The 15378-nt window shown below is 50.3% G+C and overlaps 2 protein-coding genes across 2 annotated transcripts; one reads left to right on the forward strand and one right to left on the reverse strand.

Annotated features, from left to right (window-relative positions):
* Positions 1–4449: 4449 nt before the first annotated feature.
* On the reverse strand, positions 4450–5415 carry LOC149914952 (feather keratin 1-like). Its single transcript, XM_090125054.1, has one exon. The coding sequence runs from the start codon at positions 5400–5402 to the stop codon at positions 5088–5090; it is 315 nt and encodes a 104-aa protein (XP_089981180.1). The 5' UTR covers positions 5403–5415; the 3' UTR covers positions 4450–5087.
* A 1201-nt stretch (positions 5416–6616) lies between these two features.
* LOC149914953 (uncharacterized) lies at positions 6617–9001 on the forward strand. Its single transcript, XM_090124834.1, has 3 exons — positions 6617–6798; positions 8219–8315; positions 8666–9001. Exons 1-3 carry the CDS (start codon positions 6617–6619, stop codon positions 8999–9001), a joined length of 615 nt encoding a protein of 204 aa, XP_089980960.1.
* Positions 9002–15378: the final 6377 nt, after the last annotated feature.

A 15378-nucleotide genomic window follows, 5' to 3' on the forward strand; every position in this document is an offset into this window, starting at 1 on the left:
AAACCCACGTAGATGGCATTGGTCACTTTCCCTTTCTCCACCAATGACATCACTCCATCACAGAAGGCCATCAGACTGGTCACCCAAAACCTTCTGGCTAAGCCATGATGGCTATCTGGCATCACCCACACATCCCTCATGTGCCTTAACACGTCTTAGAGGAGGATCTGTTCCATGATCTTCCCAGGCACAGCGGCGAGACTCACCCGCCTTTAGTTCCGTGGGTCCTCCTTCCTCCCTTTCTTGTGAGTGAGAGTGATGTTTCCTTTTATCTGGTCCCCGGGGACATCACCCAAGAGCCGTGACTTTCAAGTATGATGGAGAGCTCATCAAACACGTCAGCCAGCTCCTTTAGGGCCCTGGGATGTATGTCATTTGGCTCCACAGACACGAGTCTCATGAAGGGTTCTTGGACTCCCTCAGCCCTTACAGAGAGAGGGGATTTGCTCTTCCAATTCCCACCTAGCTGCCCACGGTTGTGAGCTTCAGGGACACCACAAATACAAGAACCCTGCCTACCAGAGAAGACCGAGGCAACAACTCATTTACTGCCTCAGCCTTCTCCATATCAGCTGTAGTCAGAGAGAATTTTCTAGACCAATGCCAAATGGTGCCATCTTCCTTCTAAAGGGCTGGCTGAAACAGCCGCAGTAACACATCACACTTTTAGCGCAGCATCACTTCCTTGTCTGTTTCCCACTCCGCAACCCCCACAGAGCAGGCTACGATCTCAGTGGGATGGTGTTAACATACCCCGCAACAGTTCACTTGGTGCTGTGCTGTAGGTTCCGATAACTACAGATTTGATCACAACACCAGAGGGGGAAATTACAAATATCATGTTTCTCTTTAACGGGTGCTGATCACAGTCTTGACTGGCTTGCTCTTGAGATTGTTCTCTACCATCCTGTTTTCTGTGATCTGTGCCACATTCTCTCCTCTGCCATGTATCCGATCTGAGAGCTTGTGTCTGTATTCCTCAGCTCCGGTCTTCAGCCTAGCCCAGCACTTGCATCCTACATGGCTATCACCTATTTTTTTTCTCATTTCCAGAACCGTCGCTTGGAGTATATTAACAACTAAAGTCTTGCTTTTCTCCTCTGGCAGTGGACTGATAGAAGACATAACGTGTGGTAACTTTCCCTCTGGGCCAATTATAACTGCTTTTCAGTGTTCTGAACATCCTTGGAAAACCCACATTCACCTATTTATTCTTCTCTCGTAGGCACTGCTTTATTTTTCTAAGGTTAAACGATTAGTTAAGAGTGCCACCCGAGAACCAGCCCCGGAGCAGTGTGGAGGAGGATGGCAGGGTGGGTGGGAGGATATATGGACAGGTGTGTGTCACTGCTGTCTCCTCCCATGGTTTTGAACTTCAGCCCAAACAAGTGTGGAATCCTTAAACACAGACCGAATGGTTGAAGGAGGCATGCTGTGACACTGGGCTCCTTCAGCATGACGATACTCACAGAATCACAGAACCACAGCGCTGTAGAGGGTGGGAGGGACCTCTAGAGAGCATCAGGACCAACTGTCCCATGTGAGCATGTTCCCTACAGCAGGTAGTACAGGTAGAGGTGCAGACAGGTCTTGAATATCTCCAGAGGAGGAGACTCCACAACCTATCCAAACTGCCTGTTCCAGAACTTCATCACTCATATTCACATATTCGGTACTTCCGAGGCAATGCCAGAGAGTTACAGTTTCCCACATTGTGCAGGAACCCGGACCGCACCTACCAAATGATAGTTAACACCATTCTGCACCCCCAGGGGAGGAAAAGGTCTCAGGGTTTGATGACCAGACAACAGACACGGAAGCTAAATCTGAGAGACCACTCTCAACAAGATCAACCACTAGAAGAGTCAAGAGAAAGCACTGCAAGTAAAAGTCAGATCATGTGCTGCGGGAAGTCCGACTTCCACCTAAGGGATCCTAGGATCCTAGGAGGAACGAAAGAGCTACACTGCTCAACAGAGGAGCCATCACAATAAAAGTAGAACTGGAAGAAGAAGAGACAAAAATCATGAAAGCAAATCAGAAAGTACACCATACCAACAGTCATTCAAATCCAGTCGTAGGAAGAGAAACTCTCAATCTTCCTACGAGCCTGCATCTCACTTGTTGATAAACTCTTACAAACTTTGAACAAAATGGGTCTTCCTCCTTGCCAGTGCAGACTAGTCTGCCATGTTATTAGTCAGTGCTTTTCTGCGCAAGAGGCAGGTGTCAATGGCCCAAAATCATAAAACCACGACAGCAGAGAACCACAGACGCACAGCATGTGGCTTCATCTGTGTGGTTACAGGGAGTCCATGTGGAAGTGGGGTGAATAACCTGCATCAGTCCTAGAAGTCAGAGCGCATGAACTGCAAGGAAAATTAGTAACTAGAAAGTTCCAGTTTCGGTCCTGAGAGTGAGGAGAAGGGCTGTTCTTACGTCTGATCCTAATGAAGGGACTTCTTATTTGCATTTGCTAGAAATATGTGATGGATACTCCAATCAGGAACAAAGGGTCCCTGAGTCTCCCCAGGCAGAGGAAACGGACTACCAAACAACGTTGACCATGAACTGACACCTCAGACTCACAGGTGTGTAGAAAGCTCTAGTGAACACCAGTGCACCCTGGACCCTGATGCACGTCACCAAAGGGCAGAACCCAGCCGTATGCCTGCAGCGACAGGGGGATTCCAACAGCTGTCTGCACAACTGGAATCGACTGTTCAAGGGGCAGAAGCATAGTCGTGTCATTGGACGCTGCCTGATCAAGACTGCAGTGGAACGGGTGAGAATCTCCTGAACACCTCCAATACACAGATGACATCTTCCTGTAGGGTAATACAGCAGAGGAAAATTTTGAGAAAACAAAGAAAATATTTCAAGTTTTTGGGGAGATCAGCTTTGATATAATACAAGGGCAAGCCAAAGAACCTACACAGAAAATTCATTTCTTGCGTGTAAAACAGCGGAATGCACGAGTGTACATTGCCACACCACTATGTACTTGAGTAAGAAGGTAACAACGTTAGTCAACATTCCAGCCCATAGTCAGCTTGAGAGACCTCTATACTGAGTGACTCAGAAGAGGAACTACACTGAGTGGAGTCCCGAGTAACAACAAGTTTTGAACAGAATTAACAGGAAATAGCTTGTGCGGTTCCTCTTGGGTCTGACTGTGCAGCACCAGCTCTGCAAAATGGGCCTTCTAACGTAGCTGGGGAGAATGGCCTCACCTGGGGCCTCTGGCAGAAAGCCCAGGAGAAACTAGAATAGCACTGACTGACAGAGCACTGGAACAGGCAGCCCAGAGAGGTGGTCAAGTCTCCTTTTGTGGATGTATTCAAAACTCCCGTGGACACTCTCCTCAGCAACCTACTGTGGGGAATCTGCTTTAGCAAGGGGCTTGGAACGGATGATTTCCAGGTGTACTACCAAACCCTGAAAATCTGTGAATCTATGACTGATATCATACCATTGTGTCTTGCAGAGCATTGCGGGCACAGCGTCAAGGCTCTCTCCAATCTCTAATAAAGCCCGTATGCTGCGGGATGGCACGCATAAGGGAGGAGGCATCAGCAGGGCAGCTGAGCCCAAAAGATCCAAGGCCTATTCCAGGCCATGTGACATTACACTCAGCAAGAAAAGCTGAGGAGAGAGAAGGAGGACAGCAGAGTCTTCCTGAGAAAACATCTGTCATCTCCTACCACTTCTAAGCAATTGGACGGCGTGCATCCCTAGACATGTCTGAGTATCATTTCCTGATGGGAAGAAGAACATACCTGCTTTCCCTCCCTTTGCTTCCATGCAGCCTCTGCTTGCTTCCCCATTTCACTTACCTTTATCTTACCTCAACACCCAAGCCTTCTCTTTCCATTCAAGTTTCTCAGTCCCCTATTTTTTTCAGGAGGGCGAGTGGGAGTGTGATCTAATGAACCGCTGTTGGCTATCATTCAGAAACCACCACAATGGGCAGAAGATTATGATGGGACAATGCATTAGAGGATGGCCCAAATTGACCCTTGGCATACTGCATGACACATCAAATTGTGCGCAGTGATTAAACCAGGGAGAGTAATTCGCAAAGGAGCCACTCCTCAGAGCTTGGGTGTACTGTTAGGATCTGACAAGTGACTGTCTTCCCATCGCTTCCTTTCCCCCTCTGGTTTTTCCTTCTCTTCTTACACTCTATTTATTCTCATTTGCCCTAGTCCGATTGTACTCTCTATATCACAGAGAGTGAGGAGCGACTGAGACTCTGGCAGGTTCTTTTTTGCATACCTGGGACATTGCACTGGCTTGCAGGGCCACTTGGGAGCTCTCCAAGGAAGTGCAGTGTCCAGCAGCAAAGGCTGCAGAGAGACTGGCAGCCAAGGAAAGGGACCCGCGGAACAGCCACAGGACACAGCTGGCCACCATCACACAGGTTCTGCCAAAGCCCTGATTGGCAGCTGGCTTGATGCCATCCAGACTTCCCTTCACGCACAACTTTCGTACTCTCAGAGCTGTCACGGAGTTAACTAGATCAATTATGCCCGTGACGGGGGGGCAGGGGCAGTAGGCCTCTGGGCCCCTGGGTTCAAGTAAACGTTCCTGAGATATCTTACCAATGGTTCAGAACAGCAGTCAGAACCATTTCCCAGAATGACTACAGAGAAACATCTCTCCCCAAAGACATCATGGCACAGGCTTCATAGGAGAATGGATAACACACAGCCAGTGATTAGGATGCAGTCACATTTATTGAGGCAAAAGAGAGAAACGATGTCACGCATTCAGGAAGCACCACGAACAGATGACAGCCTGCAATGCATGAATCTAACGGGTGAACTGCCATCTCTCCATCTGCCCTTTCCACAGAGGGAGAAGGGCCATCAGGTCCTCCCTACGCCGGTTCTGTGGGACAGAGTGCCCAGAGGAGCAGATGGTGATCGGTAATGGCACAGGAAGGAAACGAGAGATAGACAAGGGGGAAGGAAGAAGTGGATCACATTTTCGGTGTGATCGGACTGGGTCCAGTGCTATGTCTCAAGTCCCACAAAGACTTTGTGCACCCTGGGGATCTTTCTCCAGGGCCAGCAGCAGCAGCTTTAGCAGGGGAAGTACCGCCTGCCACTGAAGCGGCTGCCAAAGCCAGAGAGGCCAAAGCCTCCAGAGGAGATGGGCACACCCTCAGAGCTGAGGATGCTGCCAACGGCAGCGGAGGTGGAGGATCCCACGGCGGTGTTCTGCGGGAAGGAGCTGAGGATGGGTCCGGGCAGGGTCACCACGACGGGAGAGGGCTGGATGAAGACGTGGGAGTCCTGGCACTGCCTGACGCAGGGCTCGTTGCAGCTGCTGCCCAGAGGGGTGGGGCCGCACGGCTGGCAGGGCAGGCGTGGCACGCACTGGTCGTAGCAGGACATGGCTTGTGTCTGGAGGGGCACCTGTTGGGACAGAGGGTCAGGAGGACACGGAAGGGAGAGAGGAGCGTCCTGCCACCCCAGCAGGAGAGAGCCAAGGCACTGTGCTGGCTGGGGATACGGAGGCTGTGTAAGGAAATCTGTTTTCCAGTTCTTCCCTACCGTTCCAATGGGACAGCCAATCGCTAGCAGGTTAATGGCTAGCCCGTAGCACAGCTCATGCAAGACCCAGCATCTCTCCATCTCGCACGTGCTGCCCCAGTCCCCATAACAGACTAGGCTGCTTTCCCCAAACACAACATAACATGGAGGCACTTGTATGTGCAGAGAAATCCCAAAAGAAGAAGAGCTTGTGAGAGAGCTTTGCACTCACCTCGTTCCCAGGGAGATGGAGGCAAGAGGAGTGGATGACTGAGTGAGCAGTTGGGCCTGCTTTTATACCACTCCAGCACTGCCCCAGGCCCACAGTCGCTCTACGCAGACTGTAATTTTCCACAAGACTCACCTCAAATGTAAATTCTCTCCCCTAATGACACAGGTTGGCTTTTTGGTTTCTGTCAACCCTGACATTTCATTTCCTTCTTTCCGACCTTCACAAGTTGGCTGTGCAAATTGACACCTTTCAAGTTCCAGGATGACAGGCGCAAGGAGTTTCCTTGCAGAAACACGTCACTATGGCTGTAAGACGCATCCCAAGTGCCCGAGGCTTTCTGTGCTACAGGCACAGCACGTGTCTCAGGGGAAATATCATGACTTATTTGTAACCACCTTATCAGCAAGGAAGGCATGCTCTCCTTCCAATGCAGCCTATTTCACGACAACCAGAGCCTTTGTGGCCTGCATTCTCCTTTGCTCCTTCTCCCTCCCTGCCTGTCCCTCAGGCTGCTCATTCCCTGGAAAGGCAAGTGGGCAGTTCTGCTGCTTGCAAGGGCCTTTGCACACAGCTTATTGTTCTAGGAACGCGATCGAATGTTCACCGGCCATCATCCACTCTCCTGGCAGTTTCTTGGTCATCAGTCTACCCATGCCATAAGCTTTTTTGTGGAACAACATTTCCTTCCTGAGCCTTGTTACTTCACAAAAAGTCCCATGGAATCTGGCCACTCCTGTAGAGTAGATGGCTGTGCTGGTTTTCTTGACAGCACCTTGCTCCATCTCCTCTCAGGAATTGCGTTACCCTCCGAGGAGCAGAGGATCCCTCCATGGTGCTCAGCACCATGTCGGCAGACAGCACACACAGGGTGCCAAATGAGTGGCTCATAGCCAATCCAAAATCAGATTCAGAATTGCCATGTGTCAGGAAAGTCTCTTCAGGAAGCTTGGCTTCTAAAGATATTCTCTTCGGACTCTTGGAGCGCATCCCAGCCTCCTCCATGCCTGCAGGACAGGGAAGTGCTTTGTATGGGACATTTTTTGTAACTGTAGCCCTCTTGATCACATCCATTCCACAAACATCCCCAGCCTTCCGACAGTTCTGGGACCCACCACGTTTCACTTGTTTGAGAAGAGGACACAGCTCCCTGACAGAGATGCTTTTTCATGAGGCAGAGAAGGGCTCATTCAGAACATTGTTCACTATTCTTCACAGCTTCACTAGGGCCATCTTATTGAGGATGGTGCCAAAAGCCTTACTGAACTCGAGCAAGAATATATCCTGTTCTCTTCCCCGTCCACCAGGCTTCCTATTTCACTGTGGACACTTATCCGCTTGATCAGACCATGACTTCTCCATGGTGAATCCATGCTGATTACAGCATCTGATACCTTCAAACTTCGTGTGCCAGGAAACACTTTTCAGGATGCACTGCTCCAGCAGCTCCATACGACTGATGCGTACAGTCCACTAGCTCCCTCACGCCTGCTTCTTGGTCTTCTTAAACGGGAGTGATATGCACCTTCCCCCAGTCTTTAGGGCACTTCTCCCAGTCACCAGTCTACGTTGATCAAGAGTGGACAGCTCCCTCAGCACTCATGGGTGCATCTCATCATGGGACAAATGAGCCAAATGGTGTTAGAAATATCCAGTTTGCTCAGGTTTTCCTTGACCCAAAGGTGCATCTCGATAGCTCCCGTTTTTCAGCCTGACCTCTGAGCCATGCGATTCCAAAAAACCACACTTGCTGGACAAGAAAGAAACAAAGAAGACCATCAGGACCTCAGCATTTTTGCTGTCCCAGCTAACCAGGTCTCCTGTTTACTTCAGGAGAACGCTCACATGTTCTCTTATTTTCCTTTAACCACTGAGACCCCGGTTGAAGCCTCTTTTGTTGCCCTTGATGTCCTTTGCAAGACCAAATTCTACCAGGCCTTAGGCTTTCCCCAAGTGGTCACTGGCTGCATGGACACTATAGCTTTATTCCTCCTAGGTTACCCATCCTTGCTTCCATCCTCCAGATGCTTCATATTTTTGATTTTGAGTATTTCAGGCAGCTTTGCTTTCCCACATGGAGGCCACTTTTACCTGACAGAAATCTTGGTGGCTGGAGGTTCTGAACTTGCTGCACTATTGCCAGTGACTGCCAGATTTCAGTGAGAGCAGGGGAGTTGAGAGAACCACGTGGCATGTCTGTAAGCACAAGAAGGTGCCAGGCTGCAGATGGTAGTGCTGTGAGGAGATGGCTCTCTTCCTACCAAGGCAGTTGCCAACCATTCCTTGGGTCTCTCACCCGAGCACTTGAAAGAAGTTATCTTGGCAAAAGAGTTATGACAGGAATGGGGAAAATAAATGGCAGAGTCAGGGGAATTAAAACCACCAACTCTGCCATTAGGAAGGATTATTTGCATTTGAGGTGAGCCTGGGAAAATTACTGCTTGCTTAGAGTGACTGCTGGCCTGAGGCAGCACACAAGCAGTATAAAAGCGGCCCATCTCCTCTCTCTCATCCACTCCTCTTGCCTCCATCTCCCTGGGAACGAGGTGAGTGTGTAGCCCTTTCACCATCCTTTCTTGCTCCACAATTTCTCTGCTCATGCAAGAGTCTTTATCCTGTGCTGAGTCTTGGAACGGCAGCAAGAACTGGGGGAGGGAAGGGGGCAGCAAGTGGGGTATCTGGCTAAGACGTCTCCTGAGCCACAGGCAAGGCAGGGACCTGCCTGAGCCTGGCTGCTGCTGGCAGGACCAGCGGGGCCATCGGGAAAGACAAGACAACGGGCTTCCTTACACAGCCTCCATTTCCTCAGCCAGCACAGTGCCTTGGCTCTCTCCTGCTGGGGTGGCAGGACGCTCCTCTCTCCCTTCCGTGTCCTCCTGACCCTCTGTCCCAACAGGTGCCCCTCCAGACACAAGCCATGTCCTGCTACGACCAGTGCGTGCCACGCCTGCCCTGCCAGCCGTGCGGCCCCACCCCTCTGGGCAGCAGCTGCAACGAGCCCTGCGTCAGGCAGTGCCAGGACTCCCATGTCTTCATCCAGCCCTCTCCCGTGGTGGTGACCCTGCCTGGACCCATCCTCAGCTCCTTCCCGCAGAACACCGCCGTGGGATCCTCCACCTCCGCTGCCGTTGGCAGCATCCTCAGCTCTGAGGGTGTGCCCATCTCCTCTGGAGGCTTTGGCCTCTCTGGCTTTGGCAGCCGCTTCAGTGGCGGGCGGTACTTCCCCTGCTAAAGCTGCTGGCAGCGGCCCTGGAGGAAGACCACTTCCAGGACCCAGAATTTATTAACAGACCTGCACTGGAGCATCGGGGTCTTGTTTTCATAGGATCCAAGCAATGCCAACACCTCTTGCAAATGAACAGGTCCACCATGGGCTCTCAGGAAGCGTTGTCCATGTTTGCCTTTCCCCTCTTCCATTTTCTCCTTTGCACCCTGATGCCTAGTTTGTCACCTATGCTCCTCTGGTCTGTCAACGCCAGGAATCAAGCTTAGGGAGGACAGAATGGCCCTTCTTCCTCTGCGGAAAAGGCAGATGGACAGGGGGCGGGACATTCACCATAGCCACACAATGCTGACTCTGTCCCTGGTTATTCCGGCATGTTGGCCACACCTTGGAGAAATTTTGTTGCCCCCTTTTCACTCAATAAAATTGTGGTGCATCTCAGTCTGTGCCTCCGCGTCACTCACTCTACTCTGCAAACACTCCAGGTGCCAGCAGGACATCACCAGATGCTCTGGAGACTTCAGAGATAGTGCAAGGCACATGGCGACCCATCACCCTTTCACCACCAGGACTAACCTGGAACAGTGAGCAGTTGGCTCCCATGGGAGAGAACTGCCACTACCACTTGACAAAGGTGTCCACCACTCCCACAGCTTCCCTGGTCTTCAGGTTAAGCTTTGCTCCCTCTCTGTCACAGAATGACAGAATGACAAAATCACAGAATCACAGAATCACAGAATCACAGAATCACAGAATGGCTTGGGTCAGAAGGATCCACACAGATCATCGTGTTCAACACCCCTGCCCCTGGCAGGGCCACCAACCTCCCGATCTGGAACTAGACCAGCTTGCCCAGGGGTCCATCCAACCTGCTCTTGAACACTTCCAGGGATGGAGCATCCACTGCCTCTCTGGCAAGCTCTTCCAGCACCTCATCACTCTCTCTGTAAAGAACTTCCCCCTGACATCCAACGTAAGCCTTCCTCCTTGAGCTTATAACTATTCCCCCTTTTCCTATCGCTGCCTACCCTTGTAAAAAGTTGATTCCCCTCCAGTTTATAGTCCCCTTTTTAAATACTGGAAGGCTGCCATGAGGTCTCCTCAGTGCCTTTTTCTCTTCAGGCTGAACAAGCCCAGCACCCTCGGCCTGTCTTCATAGTAGAGTTGCTCCAGTCCTCTAATCGTCTTTGTGGCCCTCCTCTGGACCCTCTCCACATCTTTCCTGTACTGGGAGACCCAGCCCAGGACACACGTCTCCAGGTGCGGTCTCACAAGGGCAGAGTAGAGAGGGACAACCACCTCCCCATTCCTGCTGGCCACCCCTCTACCGATGGAGTACCATTGACCTTCCAAGCTGCAAGAGCACACTGCTGGTTCATGTTTACATTTTCATCCACCAGGACTCCCAAGACCTCCTCCACAGGGCTACTCTCAAGGGGTTCTTCTCCCGGTCTGTATACGTATTTGGGGTTACTCTGACCCAAGTGCAAAACCTTGCACTCTGCCGTATTGAACCTCATTAATGTTCACGCGGGCCCACCTCATGAATCTCCCTACGTCCCTCTGGATGGCTTCCCTTCCCTCTAACAGGTCAGCTACACCACTCAGCTTGGTGTCATCAGCAAACTTGCTGAGGGTACACTCAAGCCCATCATCAATGTCACTGATGAAGATGTTGTGGAGCGCCGGTACCAACACAGGCCCCTGGGGAGCACTGCTCATAATTAGCCTCCCCCTGGATATAGTGCCATTCACCACACCCCTCTGTCTATGGCCTTCCAACCAATTCCTTATCCACTGAATAGCCCACCCCACAAGACCGTATCTCTCCAATTGAGAGATAAGGATATGGTGGAAGGACCATGCCAAAGGCCTTGCACAAACCCACGTAGATGGCATTGGTCACTTTCCCTTTCTCCACCAATGACATCACTCCATCACAGAAGGCCATCAGACTGGTCACCCAAAACCTTCTGGCTAAGCCATGATGGCTATCTGGCATCACCCACACATCCCTCATGTGCCTTAACACGTCTTAGAGGAGGATCTGTTCCATGATCTTCCCAGGCACAGCGGCGAGACTCACCCGCCTTTAGTTCCGTGGGTCCTCCTTCCTCCCTTTCTTGTGAGTGAGAGTGATGTTTCCTTTTATCTGGTCCCCGGGGACATCACCCAAGAGCCGTGACTTTCAAGTATGATGGAGAGCTCATCAAACACGTCAGCCAGCTCCTTTAGGGCCCTGGGATGTATGTCATTTGGCTCCACAGACACGAGTCTCATGAAGGGTTCTTGGACTCCCTCAGCCCTTACAGAGAGAGGGGATTTGCTCTTCCAATTCCCACCTAGCTGCCCACGGTTGTGAGCTTCAGGGACACCACAAATACAAGAACCCTGCCTACCAGAGAAGACCGAGGCAACAACTCATTTACTGCCTCAGCCTTCTCCATATCAGCTGTAGTCAGAGAGAATTTTCTAGACCAATGCCAAATGGTGCCATCTTCCTTCTAAAGGGCTGGCTGAAACAGCCGCAGTAACACATCACACTTTTAGCGCAGCATCACTTCCTTGTCTGTTTCCCACTCCGCAACCCCCACAGAGCAGGCTACGATCTCAGTGGGATGGTGTTAACATACCCCGCAACAGTTCACTTGGTGCTGTGCTGTAGGTTCCGATAACTACAGATTTGATCACAACACCAGAGGGGGAAATTACAAATATCATGTTTCTCTTTAACGGGTGCTGATCACAGTCTTGACTGGCTTGCTCTTGAGATTGTTCTCTACCATCCTGTTTTCTGTGATCTGTGCCACATTCTCTCCTCTGCCATGTATCCGATCTGAGAGCTTGTGTCTGTATTCCTCAGCTCCGGTCTTCAGCCTAGCCCAGCACTTGCATCCTACATGGCTATCACCTATTTTTTTTCTCATTTCCAGAACCGTCGCTTGGAGTATATTAACAACTAAAGTCTTGCTTTTCTCCTCTGGCAGTGGACTGATAGAAGACATAACGTGTGGTAACTTTCCCTCTGGGCCAATTATAACTGCTTTTCAGTGTTCTGAACATCCTTGGAAAACCCACATTCACCTATTTATTCTTCTCTCGTAGGCACTGCTTTATTTTTCTAAGGTTAAACGATTAGTTAAGAGTGCCACCCGAGAACCAGCCCCGGAGCAGTGTGGAGGAGGATGGCAGGGTGGGTGGGAGGATATATGGACAGGTGTGTGTCACTGCTGTCTCCTCCCATGGTTTTGAACTTCAGCCCAAACAAGTGTGGAATCCTTAAACACAGACCGAATGGTTGAAGGAGGCATGCTGTGACACTGGGCTCCTTCAGCATGACGATACTCACAGAATCACAGAACCACAGCGCTGTAGAGGGTGGGAGGGACCTCTAGAGAGCATCAGGACCAACTGTCCCATGTGAGCATGTTCCCTACAGCAGGTAGTACAGGTAGAGGTGCAGACAGGTCTTGAATATCTCCAGAGGAGGAGACTCCACAACCTATCCAAACTGCCTGTTCCAGAACTTCATCACTCATATTCACATATTCGGTACTTCCGAGGCAATGCCAGAGAGTTACAGTTTCCCACATTGTGCAGGAACCCGGACCGCACCTACCAAATGATAGTTAACACCATTCTGCACCCCCAGGGGAGGAAAAGGTCTCAGGGTTTGATGACCAGACAACAGACACGGAAGCTAAATCTGAGAGACCACTCTCAACAAGATCAACCACTAGAAGAGTCAAGAGAAAGCACTGCAAGTAAAAGTCAGATCATGTGCTGCGGGAAGTCCGACTTCCACCTAAGGGATCCTAGGATCCTAGGAGGAACGAAAGAGCTACACTGCTCAACAGAGGAGCCATCACAATAAAAGTAGAACTGGAAGAAGAAGAGACAAAAATCATGAAAGCAAATCAGAAAGTACACCATACCAACAGTCATTCAAATCCAGTCGTAGGAAGAGAAACTCTCAATCTTCCTACGAGCCTGCATCTCACTTGTTGATAAACTCTTACAAACTTTGAACAAAATGGGTCTTCCTCCTTGCCAGTGCAGACTAGTCTGCCATGTTATTAGTCAGTGCTTTTCTGCGCAAGAGACAGGTGTCAATGGCCCAAAATCATAAAACCACGACAGCAGAGAACCACAGACGCACAGCATGTGGCTTCATCTGTGTGGTTACAGGGAGTCCATGTGGAAGTGGGGTGAATAACCTGCATCAGTCCTAGAAGTCAGAGCGCATGAACTGCAAGGAAAATTAGTAACTAGAAAGTTCCAGTTTCGGTCCTGAGAGTGAGGAGAAGGGCTGTTCTTACGTCTGATCCTAATGAAGGGACTTCTTATTTGCATTTGCTAGAAATATGTGATGGATACTCCAATCAGGAACAAAGGGTCCCTGAGTCTCCCCAGGCAGAGGAAACGGACTACCAAACAACGTTGACCATGAACTGACACCTCAGACTCACAGGTGTGTAGAAAGCTCTAGTGAACACCAGTGCACCCTGGACCCTGATGCACGTCACCAAAGGGCAGAACCCAGCCGTATGCCTGCAGCGACAGGGGGATTCCAACAGCTGTCTGCACAACTGGAATCGACTGTTCAAGGGGCAGAAGCATAGTCGTGTCATTGGACGCTGCCTGATCAAGACTGCAGTGGAACGGGTGAGAATCTCCTGAACACCTCCAATACACAGATGACATCTTCCTGTAGGGTAATACAGCAGAGGAAAATTTTGAGAAAACAAAGAAAATATTTCAAGTTTTTGGGGAGATCAGCTTTGATATAATACAAGGGCAAGCCAAAGAACCTACACAGAAAATTCATTTCTTGCGTGTAAAACAGCGGAATGCACGAGTGTACATTGCCACACCACTATGTACTTGAGTAAGAAGGTAACAACGTTAGTCAACATTCCAGCCCATAGTCAGCTTGAGAGACCTCTATACTGAGTGACTCAGAAGAGGAACTACACTGAGTGGAGTCCCGAGTAACAACAAGTTTTGAACAGAATTAACAGGAAATAGCTTGTGCGGTTCCTCTTGGGTCTGACTGTGCAGCACCAGCTCTGCAAAATGGGCCTTCTAACGTAGCTGGGGAGAATGGCCTCACCTGGGGCCTCTGGCAGAAAGCCCAGGAGAAACTAGAATAGCACTGACTGACAGAGCACTGGAACAGGCAGCCCAGAGAGGTGGTCAAGTCTCCTTTTGTGGATGTATTCAAAACTCCCGTGGACACTCTCCTCAGCAACCTACTGTGGGGAATCTGCTTTAGCAAGGGGCTTGGAACGGATGATTTCCAGGTGTACTACCAAACCCTGAAAATCTGTGAATCTATGACTGATATCATACCATTGTGTCTTGCAGAGCATTGCGGGCACAGCGTCAAGGCTCTCTCCAATCTCTAATAAAGCCCGTATGCTGCGGGATGGCACGCATAAGGGAGGAGGCATCAGCAGGGCAGCTGAGCCCAAAAGATCCAAGGCCTATTCCAGGCCATGTGACATTACACTCAGCAAGAAAAGCTGAGGAGAGAGAAGGAGGACAGCAGAGTCTTCCTGAGAAAACATCTGTCATCTCCTACCACTTCTAAGCAATTGGACGGCGTGCATCCCTAGACATGTCTGAGTATCACTTCCTGATGGGAAGAAGAACATACCTGCTTTCCCTCCCTTTGCTTCCATGCAGCCTCTGCTTGCTTCCCCATTTCACTTACCTTTAATAATCTTTATCTTATCTCAACACCCAAGCCTTCTCTTTCCATTCAAGTTTCTCAGTCCCCTATTTCTTTCAGGAGGGCGAGTGGGAGAGTGATCTAATGAACCGCTGTTGGCTATCATTCAGAAACCACCACAATGGGCAGAAGATTATGATGGGACAATGCATTAGAGGATGGCCCAAATTGACCCTTGGCATACTGCATGACACATCAAATTGTGCGCAGTGATTAAACCAGGGAGAGTAATTCGCAAAGGAGCCACTCCTCAGAGCTTGGGTGTACTGTTAGGATCTGACAAGTGACTGTCTTCCCATCGCTTCCTTTCCCTCTTTGGTTTTTCCTTCTCTTCTTACACTCTATTTATTCTCATTTGCCCTAGTCCGATTGTACTCTCTATATCACAGAGAGTGAGGAGCGACTGAGACTCTGGCAGGTTCTTTTTTGCATACCTGGGACATTGCACTGGCTTGCAGGGCCACTTGGGAGCTCTCCAAGGAAGTGCAGTGTCCAGCAGCAAAGGCTGCAGAGAGACTGGCAGCCAAGGAAAGGGACCCGCGGAACAGCCACAGGACACAGCTGGCCACCATCACACAGGTTCTGCCAAAGCCCTGATTGGCAGCTGGCTTGATGCCATCCAGACTTCCCTTCACGCACAACTTTCGTACTC

Source organism: Phasianus colchicus, chromosome 26 (genome assembly GCF_987193195.1).
Source record: "Phasianus colchicus chromosome 26, bPhaCol1.hap1.1, whole genome shotgun sequence".
In the NCBI taxonomy this organism is placed as follows: domain Eukaryota; kingdom Metazoa; phylum Chordata; class Aves; order Galliformes; family Phasianidae; genus Phasianus; species Phasianus colchicus.

Bases quoted from the DNA above. Each gene is read 5' to 3' on its own strand.
- LOC149914952 (XM_090125054.1), bottom strand. From the start codon at position 5,402: ATGTCCTGCTACGACCAGTGCGTGCCACGCCTGCCCTGCCAGCCGTGC.
- LOC149914953 (XM_090124834.1), top strand. From the start codon at position 6,617: ATGTCGGCAGACAGCACACACAGGGTGCCAAATGAGTGGCTCATAGCC. The intron at 6,799-8,218 runs GTATGGGACATT...CTGCTTGCTTAG, and splicing joins GCAGGACAGGGAAGTGCTTT to AGTGACTGCTGGCCTGAGGC. The intron at 8,316-8,665 runs GTGAGTGTGTAG...CTGTCCCAACAG, and splicing joins TCCATCTCCCTGGGAACGAG to GTGCCCCTCCAGACACAAGC.